The sequence below is a fragment of the Manis pentadactyla genome, chromosome 2 (assembly GCF_030020395.1).
Source record: "Manis pentadactyla isolate mManPen7 chromosome 2, mManPen7.hap1, whole genome shotgun sequence".
NCBI lineage: Eukaryota > Metazoa > Chordata > Mammalia > Pholidota > Manidae > Manis > Manis pentadactyla.
In genome coordinates this window covers 184,665,711-184,687,853 of record NC_080020.1, presented here as the reverse complement: position 1 = coordinate 184,687,853, position 22,143 = coordinate 184,665,711, and the positions used below count along the sequence as shown (strand labels likewise).

Here is a 22,143-nt window from a genome sequence, read left to right as displayed (position 1 = left end):
TTTCAGGTATGTTGGTGCTCCTGTATTGGGTGCATATATATTTATAATGGTTATATCCTCTTGATGGACTGAGCCCTTTATCATTATGTAATGTCCTTCTTTGTCTCTTGTTACTTTCTTTATTTTGAAGTCTGTTTTGTCTGATACCAGAATTGCAACACCTGCTTTCTTCTCTCTGTTGTTTGCTTGAAATATCTTTTTCCATCCCTTGACTTTAAGTCTGTGCGCGTCTTTGGGTTTGAGGTGAGTCTCTTGTAAGCAGCATATGGATGGATCTTGCTTTTTTATCCATTCTATTACTCTGTGTCTTTTGATTGGTGCATTCAGTCCATTTACATTTAGGGTGATTATTGAAAGGTATGAATTTATTGCCATTGCAGGCTTTAAGTCTGTGGTTACCAAAGGTTTAGGGTTAGCTTCTTTACTATCTTACTGTCTAACTTAACTCGCTTGTTGAGCTATTATAAACACAATCTGATGATTCTTTATTTCTCTCCCTTCTTATTCCTCCTCCTCCCTTCTTCCTATGTTGGGTGTTTTGTTGTGTGCTCTTTTTAGGAGTGCTCCCATCTAGAGCAGTCCCTGTAGGATGCCCTGTAGAGGTGGTTTGTGGGAGGCAAATTCCCTCAGCTTTTGCTTGTCTGGGAATTGTTTAATCCCTCCTTCATATTTAAATGATATTCGTGCTGGATACAGTAGTCTTGGTTCGAGGCCCTTCTGTTTCATTGCATTAAGTATATCATGCCATTCTCTTCTGGCCTGTAGGGTTTCTGTTGAGAAGTCTGATGATAGCCTGATGGGTTTTCCTTTGTAGGTAACCTTTTTTTTCTCTCTGGCTGCTTGTAATACTTTGTCCTTGTCTTTGATCTTTGCCATTTTAATTATTATGTGTCTTGGTGTTGCCCTCCTTGGATCCCTTGTCATGGGAGTTCTGTGTACCTCTGTGGTCTGAGAGGCCATTTCTTCCCCTAGTTTGGGGAAATTTTCAGCAATTATTTCTTCAAAGACATTTTCTATCCCCTTTTCTCTCTCTACTTCTTCTGGAATGCCTATGATTCTTATATTATTCCTTTTAGATTGATCACTCAGCTCTCTTAAAATTCTTTCATTCCTGGAGATCCTTTTATCTCTCTCTGCATCAGCTTCTCTGCGTTCCTGTTCTCTGTTTTCTAGTCCATTAATGGTCTCTTGCATCTCGTCCATTCTGTTTTGAAGTCCTTCCAGAGCTTGTTTTATTTCTGAATTCTCCTTCCTTAGTTCTTGCATATTTCTCTGCAAGTCCATCAGCATGGTTATGACTTTTGTTTTGAATTCTTTTTCAGGTAGACTGGCTAAATCTATCTCCCCAGCTTCCTTCTCAGGGGAAGATGTAGCAGATGCTGAAGCTGTCTGGGTTAGTCTTGTCTGGATCATATTTTTTTGCCTTTTCATGTTGACAGGTGCTATTGACTGTCAGCTGGGAGGGCCAAAATTTTCACTTGCTACTGGCCTTTCTTTACTGGGACAACTGCGACCCCTAGTGGCTTGTGTTGGGTAATTGCGTGTAGAGTGGGTCTTTGTGTCTTGCCTGGCCGGAAGGGAGAAATTTCCCTTTCCGTGGGCGGAATTTGTCTCAGGCTGCTTCTCTGCTTTTGCAGCGCCCGTTGGGGTAATGGATGGGGGGGCTGCTTGACTGTTTGCCTCCGTGAGGGGTCTCAGAGTTGTTGCCCAGGGGGTTAGTGCACCCGGTTTTCCCTGTAATTTCCAGCTGCTGTACTGTGACCTGGGTTGTTTCCGTCAAGCTGTTAAGTCCCTGTCCCTTTAAGACTTTCAAAAAGCCCCCGCTTTTCTTTGTCACAGGGGCATCAGCTTCAGCACCCGCTCAGAGGTCTTACTCCCTGTTCCCCCAGTATCCAGGGCCCCCTGGGCATGTACTGTGTCTGCGCTCTGGCCCGGATGGCTGGGGCTGGGTGTTGGGCAGTCCTGGGCTCCGTCTCCCTCCCGCTCTGCCTATTGTTCTCCCGCCGGGAGCTGGGGGGAGGGGCGCTCGGGTCCCGCAGGCCGGGGCTTGTATCTTACCCCTTTCACCAGTCGCTGGGTTCTCGCTGGTGTAGCTGCAGTCTGGCCACTGTCCTGCGTCTTCTGGTCTCTCTTTTAGGGCTAGTTGTGTTTGTTGTATTTTCAAAAGTATATATGTTTTTGGGAGGAGATTCCCACTGTCCTACTCACGCCGCCATGTTGGCTCCGCCTCCTCATTTACCTTTAAGGTAATTATTGATAGGTATGTACTTATTGCCGTGGTATTAATTGTTTTCTGTTTGTTTTTATAGCTCCTCTCTGTTCCTTTCTTCCTCTCTTATACTCTTCTTTTGTTATTTGTTGGTTTTCTTTAGTGTTGTTCTTGGATTTCTCTTTTTTAATATTTTGTGTATATCTATTACAGGCTTTAGGTTTGTGGTTACAATAAAATTCAAGGATAGCTTCCTGGCTGTATAACAATTTATCTTAAGTTGATGATTGCTGTATTTCAAACACAATCTAAAAGTACTTTTTTCTTCTTCTTCTTCCCCCACACTTTATGTATTAGATGTCATAATCTACTTTTTGTGTATCCCTTGACTGATTTTGTGCACAGTTGGTTTTACTACTTTTGTTTTGTTTTAATTTCTTATTTGCTTGTAATTAATTGTCTACTACCTTTACTGTGGGTTTATTTTCACTGAAAACTATTTAGCCTTAAGAACATTTCCATCTACAGCAGCCCCTTTAACATAACCTGTAATGCTGATTTAGTGGTTATAAATTCCCAGAGCCTTCATAAACTCACATATTATGGACAATCAATATGCGATGAAGGAACCATGGATATACAATAGGAAAATGACAGCCTCTTCAACAATTGTTGTTGGCAAAACCAGACAGCTACACACAAGAGAATGAAACTGGATTATTGTCTAATTCCATACACAAAAGTAAACTTGAAATCGATCAAAGACCTGAATGTAAGTCATGAAACCATAAAACTCTTAGAAGATAACATAGGCAAAAATCTCTTGAATATAAACATAAACAATTTTTTCCTGAACACATCTCCTCAGGCAAGGGAAACAAAAGCAAATATGAACAAATGGGACTACATCAAACAAAAAGTTTCTGTACAGCAAAGGACACCATCAGTAGAACAAAAAGGCATCCTACAGTGTGGGAGAATATACTTATAAATGACATATCCGACAAGGGGGTAATATCCAAAACATATAAAGAACTCACACACCTAAACACCCAAAAAGCAACTAACCTGATTAAAAAATGGGTGGAGTCATATCATAGATAAGTTTTCACAAATGCCTAAGGTGCCTAACTGGTTTTCTTGGTTTCACTGGAGATGGCTGGTAATTACAGGTATGCTTTGGTTATGTAACTATACTCCTATTATGTTAATGTGTGTGCGCAATTTAAGTAGTAGCTTAAAACCTATACATGCTGAAGTTACTCTACAAGAAGATATGTCAAAGAAATAATCAATCTTCCCATGTTTTTTTCCGCCTGCTACTTCTATAGCTTTTCTTCTTGCTTCCTAATTACAACCCTAAATAGAATTCGTGCCTCATATCGAATTTACTGAGTATCATAATTCTTCCAAGTGGTAAAGATACCTCAAGGCAAATGCTGGGCATAGAAGCCACAGGGCATAAATATGCAAAGAAGTAAAAAGCTAACCTTTTCAAACAATAAGGCTTCTCTCTCACTTACCAACTTTACATTTCCCTGTATGGCCCCAGAAGATGACTGGTTAGCCAGAGACGGGTAAGATTCCTCAAGGGAGGAACAACCTAAGACAGGCACAGTTGCAGGGGGGCCATCAGGTGAGAAATTGGGGATCAACAGAGGTGAGGCTTAGAACCTCACCCCCCCCGTTCTGAGAGAAATCTTCTGCATCCGTGGATGTTTTATTGCACTTGTCTAGCTTGGATTAACACATAGTCTACAGGCACACACCTGATCATCTACATTTGCTCTCTTACAACACTAAACTATGTTTTCTACCTTTATCTTGTATCTACCTACCACTTCAGCATTTTATTAAAAATAATAATAATAAAGAGAGAAATGTGGTATCCACATATAAATCAAGTATAAAAATCAAATGAAGATTCATATTTGAACTGATTGTTTATAGTTCATAATGCATGAGCAAAACCGAAAATTTCTGTGATGACTGCCCTTGTACTGTTCACCATGTAACTTATTCACTATGTAAGAATTTGTTCTCCATGTAAGAACTTGTTCGTTATGCTTCAGAAGATTGGAGACTGACGAAAATTAGGCTTGGGATGAATTAATGATTGTGTATTGAGCATTGACTCCCCTATACAGAATTTTATTGTTGTTAACAACCATTTGATCAATAAATATCAGAGATGCCCTCACAAAAAAAAAAAAAAAAAAGTACACACTTCCAATTGTAAAATAAATAAGTAACCGGGATGTAATGTATAGCATAAGGAATATAGTCAAAATATTGTAATAACTTGGTATGGTGATAGCTGGTACCTAGAATTATCATGTATATAAATGTTGAATCACTGTGTTGTACACCTGAAACTAATGTAATACTGTGTGTCTACCCTTCAATAAAAAATAATTATCTACAAAAAAAAAAAAAAATTGGGTGGAGGATATGAACAGACAATTCTCCAAAGGAGAAATTCGGATGGCCAACAAACACATGAAAAGATGCTCCACGTTGTTAGTTATCAGGGAAATGCTATTAAATGAGATATCACTTCACACAAGTTAGGATGGCCAACATCCAAAAGACAAGAAACAGCAAATGCTGGTGAGGATGTGGAAAAAGGGAAACCCTCCTACACTGTTGGTGAGAATGTAAAGTATTTCAACCATTGTGGAAAGCAATATGGAGGCTCTTCAAAAAACTAAAAATAGAAATACTTCTGACCCAGGAATTCCACTCCTAGGAATTTACCAGAAGAAAACAAGATCCCTTATTCAAAAACACATATGCACCCCTATGTTTATCGCAGCACTATTTACAATAGCCAAGGTATGGAAGCAACCAAAGTGTCCATCAGTAGATGAATGGATAAAGAAGAGGTGGTATATACACAATGGAATATTATTCAACCATAAGAAGAAAACAAATCCTACCATTTGCAACAACATGGATGGAGCTAGAGGGTATGATGCCCAGTGAAATAAGCCATGTGGAGAAAGACAAGTATCAAATGATTTCACTCATCTGTGGAGTATAAGAACAAAAAAAAAACTGAAGGAGCAAAACAGCAGCAGATTCACAGAGCCCAAGAATGGAGTAACAGTTGCCAAAGGGAAAGTGACGGAGGGGGTTGGGTGGGAAGGAATAAGGAGCATTACGATTAGCACACATAATGTAGGGGGGTCATGGGGCAGGCAGTATAGCACAGAGAAGACAAATAGTGACTCTATAGCATCTTACTGCACTGATGGACAGTGACTGCAATAGGGTGTTAGGGGGGACTTAATAATATGGGTGAATGTAGTAACCACAGTGTTGCTCATGTGAAACCTTCATAAGATTGTATATCAGTGATACCTTAAAAAAATTCCTTGAGCCTTCCTTTATCTGGAAATTGTTTAATCTCTGCTTCAAATTCGAATGATAATATTGTTGGGTAGAGAATTTTTGTTAGGAGGTCCTTCTTGTTTCAGTACATTAAATATTTCATGCCACTCCCTTCTGGCCTGTAAAGTTTCTACTGAGAAGTCTGCTGATAGCCTGACAGGATTTCCCTTATAAGTAATCTTTTTTCTTTCTCTCCTTGCTTTCATTATTCTCTTCTTATCCTTAATCTTTGTCATTTTAATTATTATATGCCTTGGTATTGTCTTCCTGGGTGTTAGTCCAGGGAGAGGAAATTCCAGGGCAAAATACCTCTAAAACTGAAATCAGTCAAAGGGAGAAATAAAATTTAAAATCCGTTTATTGCTTACAAACTGCAGTCCGGGCCCTTCTCTCTTTCCTGCTCCAGCAGAAGCAAAACCAGCCCTCCTCCTCACCTCTCAGGCACAGATAAGCCCTCTGCTGCCCAGGTAATCACCCAAGATGAACTTCTCTCCACCCCTGAGGAATGATGCAAATGCACTAAAGCCATACTTCTTTCCACCTCTGAACACCCACTGATATGCAGATGTACTAAAGCCAGGAGAGATAATCTGGAAATATTACAATTTTTCCCACACTGGGGTTCCTTTACCTGGAGCTCTCTGTGTTTCCATGACCTGAGTGTCTATTTCCTTCCCCAGATTGGGGAAGTTTTCAACAATTCTTTCCTGAAAGAGACTTTCTATCTCTTTGTCTCTCTCTTATCCTTTCGGTACCCCTATTATGCAAATATTGTTTCATTTGGATTGGTGACACACAGCTCTCTTATTCTTTCATTCCTAAAGATCTTTTTTTACTCTCTGTTTCAGCTTCATTGTGTTCCTGTTCTCTTATTCCTATCTCATTGATTGTCTCCTCTACTTGAGCAATCTATTATTCATTCCCTCCATTGTATGTTTCATTTCAGTTACTGTATTCTTCAGCTCTTGTATCTCTTTGTTGAAGTCGTCCCTCAGATAGTCAATACTTTTCTGCAGATCATTGAACATATTTATAACTTTTACTTTGAAATCCTTATCAAAAAGATTGGTGATCTCTATTTCATTTAGCCCTCTTTCTGGTGTCTTATCCTGTAGTTTTGTTTGAAACATATTCCTCTGCTCCCTCATTTTGTCAGGATTTCTGTTTCTTCCTTTGTATTAGATGGATCCATTATGCTTTCTGGTCTAGAGAATAATGGCTTTATGAAGAAGGTGTCCTGTGGTGCCCAGAGGCTCAAGACTTTTCTCTCCAGTGCTTGATTTCCCTTTGAGGTAGAGCCCCAGTTGCTGTTCATGGGCAATGGGTGAGGCTGCCTTTTGTCTGTCTGCTGGCAGTGGTTTATCTCAGTCTGCTATTGCTGGCAGGCTGCCTCAGCAACCCTTTGTGATCAGAGCAGTGGCTTCTGCTGGGCCTGTTGTGGGAAGGCCACTCTCTGCCTTCCCTGAAGCAATGCTGGGGCTGCTGGGGTGGTAGGGTGGGCAGGGCAGTCGCCAGGGAGCTGCACAGAGGCAGGGTGTGCATTCATGCAGCTGCAGTGAGTTGTGCACCACAGAGTGCACAGGTGCATGGGGGAGGTGGGTTGCACAGTAGGAGGGAAACGTTTTAAATTTGTCGGTTTTAACTTATAATACAGAAAATATTAGCTGTTACAGCATAAATAAAAATTTTGGAGTCTTCAGTAATTTTTAGTAGCATAAAGTTCCTAAAATCAAAAAGTTTGAGAACTGTTGTCTATATTATTTCATTATACAGATACACCACCTTTATTTTGGCCATTCTCATGCCACAGACACCTAGTTGCCAAATATTTGCCATTACAGAGAATGTTGTAGGATGATTTTTAAAAGCTTTATTATGGAAAACTTCAAGCTTATACAAAAGCAGAGAGAATAAAATAATGAAACCAATGTCCCCATCACCCAGATTCGACAACTATCAACATATGGATAATTGTATTTCACCTAGAGCCTCCATTTTCCCCTACTCAGGTTATTTTTAAAACAATCCCAGGCATGTAATTCAATCTGTAAATAGTTCTGTATATTTCTCTGAAATATAAGAGTTCTTTTTAAACATAACTACCTTATCTCTACCTCGAAGGGGAACCAGGCACTAGAGAGAAAAGTCTTGAGCCTCTGGGCACCACAGGATGCTTCTTCATAAAGCCATTACTCGCTAGGCCAGGAAGCATAACGGATCCATCTAATATCTTATCACACCTAAAACATTTAATAATACTTCCTTGATCTATTAAATACCCAATCAGTGTTCACACTTCTCTGAATGTTTTATTTTTTTTAGTACAGGTTGTTTGAATCACAGTTGAATGAGGTTCACCTGTTGTACTTATTTGATAGGTATCTTAAATCTCTTTTAATCTATGATTTTATTCCCCATCATTTAAATTTTTCCTTTATTTCTGATTGGTGATAAAACCAGGTTATTCTCCTATACACTGTCCCCATAGTCTGCATTTAGATGCTTTCCCCCTAAAATGTGGCTTCACATGTTCCTTTGGCCCTTATTTTTCCAATAAACTGATATTAGATCTAGGTATTTTTTCAGATAGAGATTCAAAGTTTTTCAAGTTGGCGGGGTAAGACAAAACTTTTTATAGGTGGTGATGTGTAATTCCATAAGGAGACACTGTCTGGTTGTCTCTTTTTTTGTGATGTTAACAACAATGCCTAGATCCATTTGTACATCAGGAACTGCACAACGATATTCAAGTTCTAATGTAGTTCTCTTCTATTTCCTATATGGAGCTCCTTTCTAAAAAGAAATTTCTGATCATCTGGGTGCCCTGTGCTAGAAATCATTTAAGAAAAATAGAAACTTGTTTAATTTTTTTTCATCTTTATTTACTGGTTTTAAAAATAATGTGTTGGACCTCCCCTCCCCCGCCCAGCTCTCTCCTCTTGACACATTTGGTCTTTCCCCGTCTCTGGTCTTTGCCAGTCTTGTTTTCCTACTCCTTCTCAGCCATCTAAATCCTTACTTTCAGGATGGCTTCATTATCACATTTCCTTCTGCCTTCTCATACTATTTCAGCCTGCCCTAATCTTTTCCTTCTTGTAACTTCTGTTGGCCTTAGAACAGTCCCATAGTTAAACATGGCATATTTTCCTATAGCCAAAGCATGTTGTCTTTGTTTTCATGTTAATAGGCCCGCTTGTTTCTTGACAAATATTTTGATCACCTTCGTCTGCCAAGTACTGTTCTAAGTGCTAGAAATGAAGTGATGATGAAGCCTGAGAAAGCCCATGCCTTCTAGTTCAGATTTCAGCAAGGGAGACAGATGATTTTCTTGAAGGCAGGGCTTCTGCTTAATATGTTTTTGTATTCCCTGAAGCAATTAGTGTAGTTTATCCCTGTTATATGAAAGATTTTAAGATTTGTACCTGGAGCATATTTTGAAAGACCTGAATCCATAAAGCTTATAGAACCCCACAATTTTTAGAAGAAAGTCAAGCTCTAGAAATTCAGACACCAGTTTATATATCAGATAGCTGACTTTCATTTCAGGAGAGGTGTCTTCTCAGGCATACATGTGCACTGTCTGCAGACCAACTGACATTAAGGGCTATGTCCCTACTATGTAGTGTTTTGCACTGAAGAAACCAATTTCCACAGGAATGTTATCCAGTTTCAGCTAAAGCACTGCTGTAGTGTGCACAGCTGTCCTATGAATTATCTGAGAAGGGTGGAGGGCAAGATCATTGGAAGAGAAGAATTAGAAGGACCAGCTCCTTGAGCATTGAAGTCACCATCATCTCTAGCCTTCCAGGATAGAAGCCTGCCTAATAGCACTCCTCCAGGGGGCACCGTACTCATTCGTTTTACGATGGGATAATGAGACAGAGGTCTCTCAACTGGAAGGACATTTTGACATTGTTTTGTGTGCTGACTGCCTGTTTCTGGACCAGTACAGAGCCAGCCTTGTTGAGGCAATAAAGAGACTACTCCAGTCCAGGGGGAAAGCAATGGTATTTGCACCACGCCGAGGGAATACTTTAAACCAGTTCTGCAATCTAGCTGAAAAAGCTGATTTCTCTATCCAAAGACATGAAAATTACGATGAACACATTTCAAACTTCCACTCCAAGTTGAAAAAGGAAACCCAGGATGTATATGAAGAAAACCTTCATTACCCACTTCTGTTTATTTTAACCAAAAATGGATAGAAGATGAAGCTGCTCAAAAGATGAAGAAAACGCCAGTGCACAGGGACTATTTTCACACAGATGGAAATCTGGAACGGGCATAATATGCAGCAAGCCGTTGGCTTCCTCGGATCTGCCAGCCCCCAGAACTCAGGCCCCACCACCTCTGTGACAGTCCACGTGTGGGTTACAAGCCCACCTGTCCTCACCCACATCATTCCCCAGCCATCCTGGACTCCTCTTTTTTTGCACTTCCTGTACCAAACCTTTGTTTGTCTTTAAATAAAAGCTATAAACAGCCTGAAAAAAAAAATAATAATGTGTTGGCTGTGTAGCATCCTCCTAAGGTGAATAATGAGGTTTTGTTTCATATTGCTTAAAAGGTCTAAAAACACCGAAGGATTGGTGTGGGTATGTATCAACCTGAACTCATGTTGCTGGCAGGAGTGTAAACTGATATGAACACTTTGGGAACCTGACTTGGGTGTCCACTGGGGCTTACCTGTGACCCATCTAAACCATTTTTGCAGAGCCAACAGGATTTAGTGCTTTATCTGCTAAAAGGTATGGATAAAAATGTTCATAGCAGCACTACTCATAATAGCCACACATTGGAAATAATTCAAAGGTTTATCAACAGTGGAATAGATAAATTGAGGTCTAAGCATATGATGGAATAATACATATCAAAGAGAAAAAGAACGGGATATTGCCATATACAACAACACAGCGAACCTCACAGACACAATGTTGAGCAAAAGAAGTCATACACAAAAAAGTAGAGATGCTCCAAGGATTTCAAAATGGAACATTTTTATAAGAAGGAGAGTGGGCCAAGAAGTTATCAGCCAAAGAAGAGAAAGGATTGGTTCAGGCAGAGTAACCCTCCCTTAGGGGGAAGAGCAGGGGGCTCTTTCTTCTTTTTAATTAAGGTATCATTGATATACAATTTTATGAAGGTTTCACATGAGCAACACTGTGGTTTCAACATTCCCCCATTTTATCAAGTTCCAGCCCCACTGCAGTCACTGTTTATCAGTGTAGTAAGATGCTTTAGAGTCACTACTTGTCTTCTCTGTGCTGTACAGCCTACCTATATTGTGATTGCTAATTATAATGCCCCTTAATCCTTTTCTTCCTCCCTCCACACCCACCCTCCACAACACTTTCCCTTTGGTAACTGCTAGTTTCTTCCTGGAGTCTGTGAGTTTGCTGCTGTTTTGTTCCTTCAGTTTTTTCTTTGTTCTTACACTCCACAGATGAGTGAAATCATTTGATACTTGTCTTTCTCCACGTGGCTTATTTCACTGGGCATCATACCCTCTAGCTCCATCCATGTTGTTGCAAATGGTAGGATTTGTTTTCTTCTTATGGTTGAATAATATTCCATTGTGTGTATGTACCACCTCTTCTTTATCCATTCATCTACTGATGGACACTTTGGTTGCTTCCATATCTAGGCTACTGTAAATAGTGCTGCGATAAACATAAGGGTGCATATGTGTTTTTGAATAAGGGACCTTGTTTTCTTCAGGTAAATTCCTAGGAATGGAATTCCTGGGTCAAATGGTATTTCTATTTTTAGTTTTTCAAGGAACCTCCATATTGCTTTCCACAATGGTTGAACTACTTTACATTCCCACCAGCAGTGTAAAAGGTTTCCCCTTTCTCCGCATCCTCACCAGCATTTGTTGTTTCTTGCCTTTTGGATATTGGCTGTCCTAACTGGTGTGAGATGAATATCTCATTGTGATTTTAGTTTGCATTTCCCTGATATTAGCAATATGGAGCATCTTTTCATGTGCCTGTTTGCCACCTGAATTTCTCCTTTGGAGAATTGTCTGTTCATATCCTCCACCCATTTTTTAATCCGTTTTTTTTTTTTGTTTTTTTGGGTGTTGAGGCATATGAGTTCTTTATATATTTTGCATATTAACCCCTTTTCAGATAAATCAATTTATGAATATATTCTCCCCTACTGTAGAAGAGCAGGGGGTGCTTATGCAGATTACCTCATCTCCTTTTTTGGGAGATGAAGAAGGCTTATGTAACAGATTACTTGATTGGTGCTGACCAGAAAATTACTGATTAACTGTTAAGTCTATGTTTCTGGGGGAGATTGAAACTAAGTAAGCTAGGCAGTAAGCCCTGTTTTGCTGTTGGCCTATCACAAATGACTTGCTGTTGAGCCTGAGGTTTTCCTTTTAATAGAGCTCTATATTTTCTTCTCAGTTTTTCTGTAAATATAAAAATGTTCTAAACTTAAAATGTTTTTACTCAATAGTCACCAAAATCTTACACAGAGAGGAAAACATCTCTCTTATTGATCTATTATTTTTAACTTCTATTTATTCTTTTTCTTTTTTTAAATCTAATTTCTTATTTCTCTCGGAGAAATTAGATTTAAAAACACCTCTCAGAGAATTAGATTACCAGTGATGTGCCATGAACATTTTTACTTTGAGCTTGAGAAAGTAACAGAAAAGTTGAACATGACTAAGTTTAAATGTGTTTCTAATTAAGTTGCTCAAATGGCAGATATGTGATTCTGGGGTTTCTTCTAATTCAAATAGACCAAGAACAACTCTTGTGATAAGAAAGACATTGACATCTACAAGAGAAACTTTAACTTCTAGACTTAAAAAAATTGCTTTTATTGGAAATAGTGCTTGTTTATGAAATACGTTCCTTAAAATTTAAGTAATATCACCAATGTGTTTTTTTTGCTCCTCCCAAAAGCAAAACAAAGAAAGCTGTTGGGTTCTCCAGATGATTATAATCCCCCTTTTGCAACTAATGAGACAAATTACAAAGAGATCAAAGTGTTTCAACTGTTTCTAAATCTAAAGCAGAACATTGTTTTTACCTTAAATATGATTATCTTAAATAAGATTAAGAGAGACTGAATCTAAGAAATAAGAAATTAGATTTAAAAAAAGAAAAAGAATAAATAGAAGTTAAAAATAATACATCAATACGTAAGATATTTGAAGCCCAAAAACAGTGGAACAAAATGGATGAGATTTAAAATAAAAGATAGATCAGATGCCAATAACCTTTGTGAATAACAGATTAATATTTCAATATCAGACTTATACTCACATATTTATGCATAAATTTGTCCAATAATGCTATTTATAAAAACAGTAAATTGTGTGACAATAAGAAAATAATTATCGTACTTCTATAAAATGAAAAAATGTATAGGTATTAAAAGTCATCTGTGAAGATTATTGAAAGACAATGGAAAATGTTCATAATAAAAATTTTAAGTTTAATAAGATATATATACAATGGTTCCAGTTTTTAAAAAAATTGTAATATAAAAATACCTATGTGTTTCCTCAAAATACTAAACACAGAGTTACCACATGACTTAGCAATTCCACACCTAGGTCTGTATCTAAGAGAAATGAAAACGTATTTCTATGCAAAAACTTGTACATGAATGTTCATAACAGCATGTTCATAATAAAGTGAAAACAATCCAAATGTCCATCAAATGATGAATGGCTGAACAAAATATGATATATTCATAAAAGACATTATTTGGCAATAAAAAGGAATAGAATCTTGAAGACATTATGCTAAGTTGGAAGAAACCAAACACAAAAGACCAAATATTGTATGATTCCACTGACATGAAATGCTGAGAAGAGGCAAATCTACAGAGACAGAAAGTAGATCAGAGGTTGCCAGGGATTGTGAAAGAGGGAGAGGGGCAGTGGACGCTGATGGGTAAGAGGCTCCTCTTGGGGTTGATTAAATGTTCTGAAATTATATTGTAAGTAATGGTGACAAATTAAAACCTCTAGAGACTGAGAGATCTCTGAAATAAAAGGGTTTATCGAGCCATTACAGATGCTAGCCAGAAAAAGAAGGACTGAATCCTGGGACAGGAAGTTTCTGCTTTACCAGCAGCAAGGCCAGTTCACAGAAGCAACTTGTCTACCAGACTTAAGAAAGGGGAATTTATGAGGGGGTCTCAAGTAAAGAAAGTTCTTCAAGTTTACATTTGTTGTAGATAAAGAAGGTGGGCTAATGTGACATCAGGGAAAGCCAGGGATAGGGGGTTAGTCCATAGAGAAGGCTGGTGGAGTTATTTAAAATTTAATAAATGAAAGAGTTGGTCAGTAAGTGCTAATCTAAGTGTGATCTGTGAACTGGTGTTTGTCCTTAAGTTGTCACTGGTATGCAACAAACTACAGAAACTGAGAGTAAATACTTAGATACTTTTAATAGCTATTTTACATTGCTGTGACATCATCACTTTAATTCTGTTTTACTAAAGTACTTTTCCTCAGTGGATTGGGAGAAAAAATTAAAACCTGCTTCTTCACCATAGATAGAGAACTCCTGCTCCAGATAATTCCAATAACCTTTCCAGATGTTTAGATCAAAGGCTATGATCAAAGGGGATGAGGAAAATGAATAAAAACTAAAACAGATTGAAATAAGATATATAAAAGCCATAACAGTATAAATGATTGCAGCAAATTATATTTAGAAGGAAGTAAAAATAAAAAACTTACAGATTGACCAAAATGAATTTAAAACTTAAAAAGAAAACAAAACTGCCACCAATGTGTTTTGTGGCATTTGGGGATCAGTGCCGTCTCGATGTCCTCACCCCTGCAAGGGCAGTGCAGCCTGTTGTATAGCTCAGTGTTGCTGGTCTGGTAGGAAATGATGAATGGATTGCTTAAAAACCTTATCAAGGTATAGTGACTTTGTGGGTTTTGAGTGGCTTCTGCATCGAAAGGTTACTGTGAGTAATAAAAAATGAAGGCTTTTCAACAGAATAGCCTTTCTTTTATGTGGAAATTACAAGTACTAAAATATTAGCCATTTATCTCAATGTTCAACATAATTTTTCCCCTTTTTTCCACCAGAAAAAACTGACAGGTCTTAGCCATCGACTTAGAAGAAAAAAGCCTATTTCAATCCAGGTGCCCTGTTAAATATCAGAGCTCAATGTTGATGAGTTTTGGTAACTTCCATTTGGTTTTCTAAAATCTAAAGTAAGACCTTGAAGGAGCCCCATAAGCTGTGGTAGGGAAAGAGGCTGCACTACTTGATTAACTAAGAGAAAAGGCACTAATTTCATTTCACTTGTTGCTGGAGGCTAGAGGGAAGCTAACGTCCTGCAAGGTCATGACACGGCGGACTGGTTCCATGGCTCTCAATGTGAGGAATCGAGGGCTCAGAAAGGCAGCAGCCCGATGCTGATCACAAAGTGTTTTGCTCAGGAATCCTGGGTTGCAAGTGACATGAGCCCCACTCAGACCAGCCTAAGCCCAAAAGGAAAGGCATTGCCTTATTTCACAACTAAAAGTCCAGCTTAGATTCAACACTGAAAAATCATGGCCTCAGGCACGACTGGACCAAGCAGAGTCAATTTGTAAGTTGCCTCTCTCCATGTCTCTCAGCCATACTCTCTTCTGTGCTGGTAGTTTCTACAAATATTTTAACATCAAGACTAACTGATTTAGATCTCATGTCAACCCCTGCATTGTAGACTGTTCAGATCTGCCAGGCCTGGGTTCTGTGCTAACCCCTGGTTTCCAAATTCAGGCAGCTGTTGACTTGTGAGTCCTCTGAATGTCCTCGTCTTGATCCTGCAATTCAGGGATCATGCTGTCATCAGCAGATCTCACTAGATCACACGGTCAAGGCCTTTGGGAGGTGATTGGGAATTCACACACACCCCGCACCTCTCTGGAGCACAAGTTTCTTGCATACCCGTCACCAGCAGTGCACACCCTATGGCCACTGCCCAAAAGGACCGTGAAGGCAGGAAGCAGAACACAGGGCAGAACTGCTCACTCTAGGAGGAGTCAGTGTTTGAGCCCAACATGGCAGATGCCAGGAACACCAGAAAAGCACCCCCTGCTCCAACGAGACCTCCCCATCCTCTGGCCAATGCCTAAAGTTCTACCATCTTGCATTCACGTTATGCCTTGTTAAGATACAAATATCTTTGAGAGTAGAAACACTTTGTTTCTATCTGGCATTCTTGGTATAAAGGCAAACAGGTTTTGATAACAGGAGGAAATGAAATTTTCAGGATTCTGAGAGCCTGAGGTCAAGGGATAAATGGGATGGGAGGTGAGAAAGACAAGGAATGTGAAAGACCACCACTTCCCAGCCAGCCTGCAGCTGGACAGAGCAGGGGCTTAGGGTGCAGGTCTGAGACATTGCGCATCACTGAATTGAAACAGCAGCCTAGAGAAGGCAAGAAAGAAGGAAGCCAGGTGGATAGTGATGGCCTCATGGAAAAGCAGTTCAGGAACCAAGTCTTGGAGCATCTAGAGGTGGGGACAGGTGAAGGGAGGAGTTAGGGGAGGACATTCATAGTGGGAAAACTAATTGAGCAAATTGTTGGAGATTGAAATAAGATCTCTATGTGCTATTTATTTTTCCAGTGCCTGCCATGTACCCTGCCACTTTACAGGTGGGTTGCCTTTCCTTTGTTCCACTAATAATTTTCTTTAATTTTGATAAAATATGCAACACAAAATTGACCATTTTTACCATTTTTAAGTGTAACATTCAGTGGCAGTAAGTATATTCACATTGTGCAACCATCTCCACTATCCAACTCCAGAACTTTTTCATTATCCCAATCAGAAACTATGGATCCATTAAATAATATCTCACCATTACCCCTCACCTGAATAAACACTGACCTGGTAACCACTATTCTTTCTGTGTCTTTGAATTTGACTGTTTCAGTTACCTGGTATTAGTGGAATCATGCAATATGTGTCCTTTTGTGTCTGGCTTACCTCACTTAGCATAATGCCTTCAAGGTTCATCTATGTTAACATGTACCAGGATTTCATTAATCTTGAAAGCTGAATAGCATTCCACTGCATGTATATACCACATTTTGTTTTTCCATTCACCTGTTGATGTGTGGCTATTGTGAATAATGCTGCTATGAACATGGGTGTACAAATATCTGTTTGAGTCCCTGTTTTCACTTCTCTTGTGTGTATAACCAGAAGTGGGATTGTTGGATCATATGGAATTCTGTGTTTGAGGAACTGCCATACTATTTCCCACAGCAACCACACCATTTTACTTTTTTACCAGCAATGCACAAGGATTCCAATTTTTCCACATCCTTACCAACACTTGTTGTTTTCTGTTTTTTTTTATAATAATAGCCTTCTTAATGGGTATAAAGTGTTTTTGCTCTCTAATAATAAGTGATGTTGAGCACCTTTTCATGTGCTTTTTGGCCATCTGTGTACCTTCTTTAGAGAAATTTCTATTTAAGTTCTTAGCCCATTTTTCAATTGGGTTTTTGTTGTTGTTGAGTTGTAGGAGTTCTTCATATATTCTGGATATTAACCCATTATCGGATATGTGATTTACAAATAATTTCTCACCATTGACTATGAGGTTAGCTGTATATAGCTTTTATTCTGTTGGGGGTAGTTTCTTTCTATTCCTAATTTGTTGAATGTTTTTTAATCATAAAACGATGTTGAATTTTGTTAATTGCCTTTCCTGAATCAATTGAGATGGTCATGTATTTTTTTCCCTTTATTCTGTTAACATGGTGTATTATGTTGGTTTTTGTATGTTGAACCATCCTTGCATTCCAGGAATAAAGCCTACTTTGTCATTGGGTATTATCCATTTAATATGCTGCTAAATTCTTTTGTTAGTACTTTGTTGAGGATTTGTGCCTCAGTGTTCATAGTGGATATAATTCTTTAGTTTTCTTCTTTTGTAGTTTTTTTTTTTCTGGCTGGCGTTAGTTCCAGGGTAATACTGGCTTTGTAGAATGAATTAGGAGGTGTTCCCTTTTCTTCAATTTTTTGGAAGAATTTGAGAAAGATTGGTGTTCTCTAAATGTTTGATAGATTTTCCCAGTGAAATCATCTGGTCAAGTGCTTTCTTTGTTGAGAGGTTTTTTGATTACTGATTCAGTCTCCTTATTATAGTTCTATTCAGATTTTCTATTTCTTCATGATTCAGTGTTGGTAGGTTTTGTGTTTCGAGGAATTTTTCCATTTCATCTAGATTACACAATTTGTTAGTACACAACTGTTTATAGTACTCTCCTGAAATATTTTTTATTTCTGTAGAATTACTAGTAATGTCCCACCCAAATAATTTTTGAGCACACACCTTCTGTGTGGAAAGTGAACTGTGTTAGGCCCTGGAGCCCCATCTGTGAGTAGACCCCATGGCATTACAACTTACAATATAGTGCATTTAAAATGAGATTCAATAACCAAAGTTGGATAACCCTCCACTTTTCAAAATTATGTTAACTACACATATAACTTATGATATTGATTCTTAAGCCACATTCAGTAAAACAAAATCCCTTATGATGCAGTCTTACCAGCCTTACTTGTCGCTACTACTATATCCTTGATAAAGGTCCCTGGTCTCAGGATATGTGTGGTGAATGACCATTGGAGCCAGGACCTACTAGCAGCAGTGCATGCTAGTTCCACAGTACACTGTACCACACATGCCTGGGGATGCAACCCCATTTCCCTTTTTGTTCAGGTATAATATCCACACAGTAGAGGGCATAAAGTGCACTAATATTAAGTACACAGTTTGATGGGTTTTTATATATGTTTAGACCTTTGTAACTACCAGTAGGTCTATATAAATTATCCCCATCTCCCAGGAAAATCCTTTATTTGTACATGACACATGAGAAGATTTGGGCTCTTAAAGTCTCAGTTTGGCAGCAGCATAGAGTAAGGAGGAAGAGTTGGGCTCTGAGCCTTCATCTGGGAGCCTTGGCTGGAGGAAGCATCCCGAATTCTGCTGACTGCCAAGAGTGGTTCAGATGCTCACATATTCTGATAATTGGTCTTGGCATGAACCCTCTAACAAACTCTACTTGTGTTTACACACACGCCACACAGAGGCCCATTCATTCAACATTTATGGAATTTTCAGGCCTTGACTTGGTGGAATACCCAAAGATAAAGAAGTCATAGTCCCTGCTCTTCTGGAGAATTGCCAATGTTGTTGCAGCCCAAAGACCCCCCAGGGCTAACCTTCTGACATTTTACTCCTTTATGTGCTCCTTTGCACATCAGGAAATCCTAGCTCTACTCTCTCTTCCTGGTCATGGGCGGCCCTCACTCACCTGAAGTTCGGCTGTGGCCAGAGGTCATCTTTCCTCTGACCATCTTGTTTTATTCCTACTTCCTCAGCCATGGCCTCTAGAGCTGCCCGTTTTTTGTGTGTCTAGACAGTAGGTCCAGTGATGTGGGATTAGAAGGGTATTGGCTATTTAGCCTGGAGAGAACACAGTTAGGAAGTAAGTTGATTGATTACTGACCTTAGAGCTATAAAGAGGGATTTTATAGGAAGGAAGTAGAACTGATTGTTCATGGCCTGTGAAAGGAGCAGTAGGAGAAACGGACTTGGGTTAAGAAAGGGATGGTGGTGTTTGGAGATAAGGAAGAAAATCTTAGTCCAAAGAGTGGCCAAGATCGTACCATGCAGCCTCTCTTCCAGCCCTCCCAGAGTAGAGAACAGAAAGCAGCACAGAGGAGAGGGCGTGGGTAGGGCTGGGCTGGTGCCCTGGCCCTCTAACTCGATGGTTCCATGATTCTATGATGTCACTGAAGAGAAACGAATGGGCTTGGCTCCAGCGGCTCCGATTCCTCTCTCCTACGGATTCTGATAGTTTGGGGGATGAGAGGAGCTGAGCTAAGTGATCACATGTGTCCCAGCTCAGCCTCCCCTACAGCCACCTCTGCCCCCACCTCATTTATGGAGAGAAATTAGCCAGTGTGAGTCAGCTCCACCGAAACAAGCAGAGTATCTTTTATGAAGCTGGTCAAAAGAACAACAATGAAAACAGCCTTTTATTCTACTGTTTCTAGAAAACTTAAAGAACAAGAGAACTACATTCAGACTGGGCTGGAAGAGAATATTTGGACAGTCTGTGGTTTGTGAGAGTGGACGCGTCTTCTAGCTGACCTGATGAGCTTTGAAGCCACAGCAATCACTTTCTCCATCATCCTTCTAATTTGCTTCACTTGCATCCTCCTTTTACTGGTGTTTTTTTTATATAAATGGTATAAATCCATGCTGCTAAATTGGGATCAGATTTCAAGTCACACTAGCAAATGTACCTAGAAATAATATAGAACAGTTTAAAAACAGAGCAAATAATAATGCTGTAGCTATCTACTTTTTCCATTTCAGGGTTTTAGAAATGCTAATTTCCTGTTAAAAGTGAAGTTCCATGCCAAACCTTAAATTCAAGACTATCCTTACTTTCCTGAATTTTTTGCTTGCTCATTTTCAGTTTCCAAACCAAGAAAGATGAGCAGACAGAAAAAAGACTCTGTATAGGTGCTAATGGAGGTAAAAATTGTTTAGCTGCCAATTCTGGAGACCAAGAAAAGTAAGTCTGTATCATAGAATGTGTTAGAAAGCCATTTTTGTTTTGTGATAATGGTGGATAAGATACATGAATTTTAAAAACACTGCTGATTGCTTTTCTAGGACTTTCCTAACACAAGTCATGGGTGTGAACACACCGGTGAGGCCTGGTATTCTTGTCCAGAGACAGAGTAAAGAAATGGTGGCCACACCCTTAGAAAACAAAGAGGACATGGAGAATGAAGAGGAGAACAAGACAAAAGGGGAACAGGTGCCTGAGAATGGTGGAGAAAATGGTCGAAAGGTGATGGGCTTTTCTGCTCTCAAGGGGCCTTCTAGAATTTGTCTGACTGAAAGGAGGTTTATTACTCAGCTAGGTGTACTGAGAGGTGGTCTTCCCTCAACTTAGATTTGTATCTGGAAAAAGTGCAATGTCCACAGTCACGTGAGCCATTCTTCTTAGCTTATTGCTTCATCTTATCAAACCACCTGCATATGCCAAGTTTAGACACTTGTTCATTCTTCATTCTTACATTTATGTTTTTCTTAATAATTCCCCTCCATTTTGCTTTTCTCAGAATCTTATAATCACAGAGTTGGAGGGGGCCTTGGAGATCAACCAGTGACCCAACCCTCTCTCATGTTTCAAATAAGAAAACAAAACCAATAACCCTACTGTGGCTGAGCTCAGGACCAGACCCCATGGCCGGTTATAGTTCCAGTCTCCTTCTGCAGCAGCAAACAAACACTGCCAGGGCCTTCTTGACACCATGTTTGGGACTCCCTAATAAGAACAACTCACATCTCATCCTAAAACAAGACCCATGCCCAGTTGGAGGCAGAATGATGGTGCAGGCAGCTGTTGGGTTTGACTGCTCCAGAGAGAATAACATGTCACCAAACGCTGCTTGAATATGTCCATATATGCTCTTATGGCCACAGAGCTATGAGAATAAGATGGTGATGGATTGTCACTTCTTCCCTATGTCACTTAGATATGCTTTTATGTTTCTCACCAACAATGTCCACATGAGCTATATTTTTTTAAAGCAGGGTTTTTTGCATTCATAAATTGGTCATTTATACTGTTTGTCCCATTCTTTTGCAGGATTATAATTTGGAAAAACCACCCATACCTGTCACTGAAATGCCTTCAGTTGTTGAAAAACACAAAAGACCTTTAAAAGGAGTGACATTTTCAAGGGAGGTAATTGTTGTAGACCTTGGGAAGGAATACCCTACCCCTCAAAGCTATACTCGAAAACATAAAGAGAGAAAATGAAGCTCAAACAGGCTGAGAGTGAAAGAAACGTAACCTTAGACTAACAATGAAATGACTGCAGATACAAAATCATGTTGAAACAGCAAAATAATGGAGAATTAAACAAATACAGGTAACATTTCACCTTCATGCAGTAAGAAATGGGCTACGTGTGAAGTTCTGTAAGTAGAATACCCAGAACTTGAATATTGTTCTTTTAAAACTCAAATCTGAGTTCAGGAAATTGATTGTATTAAGTGGCCTTAAAACATTGGTTACTCAAACACTGTTCTTCCATGTGAATAAAGTTACTGTTTGTGCAGATGTCTGTTAGGTAAATCATCCTCCAGGGGGACTTTGGAAACCACACATGTTCCTGATGCTCTGATCACAGGCGTCATGACCAAATAACATCACTGCTGTTGTCATGGAAACATCCAAAAGCTAGGACTGCAGTCTCCTGTTAACATATTCCCTGTTGAACTCAGTCCTGAAACCTTTATTTTATGAACAACTGCCTTTTACTATTGACACAAAACCACCACCAACAACAAAACATCCTGTTACTCTAGGCGAGTCCTGGGTTTACACTATTCTTGATTTCAGTAGTTCAGAAATTTCTGTCCATATGTGGAATATGGTACCATCCAAGCCACTGCAAGACGCGTTTATGAAAAGTGTAAGGGGCAATGAGAAAGACGAAAAGCAGAAGA

General features: G+C 39.3%; 1 protein-coding gene across 1 annotated transcript; it reads left to right on the top strand.

Annotated features, from left to right (window-relative positions):
• Nucleotides 1–19,764: 19,764 nt before the first annotated feature.
• Nucleotides 19,765–21,665, top strand: C2H2orf74 (chromosome 2 C2orf74 homolog). Its single transcript, XM_036926070.2, has 5 exons — nucleotides 19,765–19,859; nucleotides 20,093–20,191; nucleotides 20,293–20,473; nucleotides 20,527–20,529; nucleotides 21,278–21,665. Exons 1-5 carry the CDS (start codon nucleotides 19,765–19,767, stop codon nucleotides 21,449–21,451), a joined length of 552 nt encoding a protein of 183 aa, XP_036781965.2. The 3' UTR covers nucleotides 21,452–21,665.
• The last annotated feature ends 478 nt before the right edge of the window (nucleotides 21,666–22,143 follow it).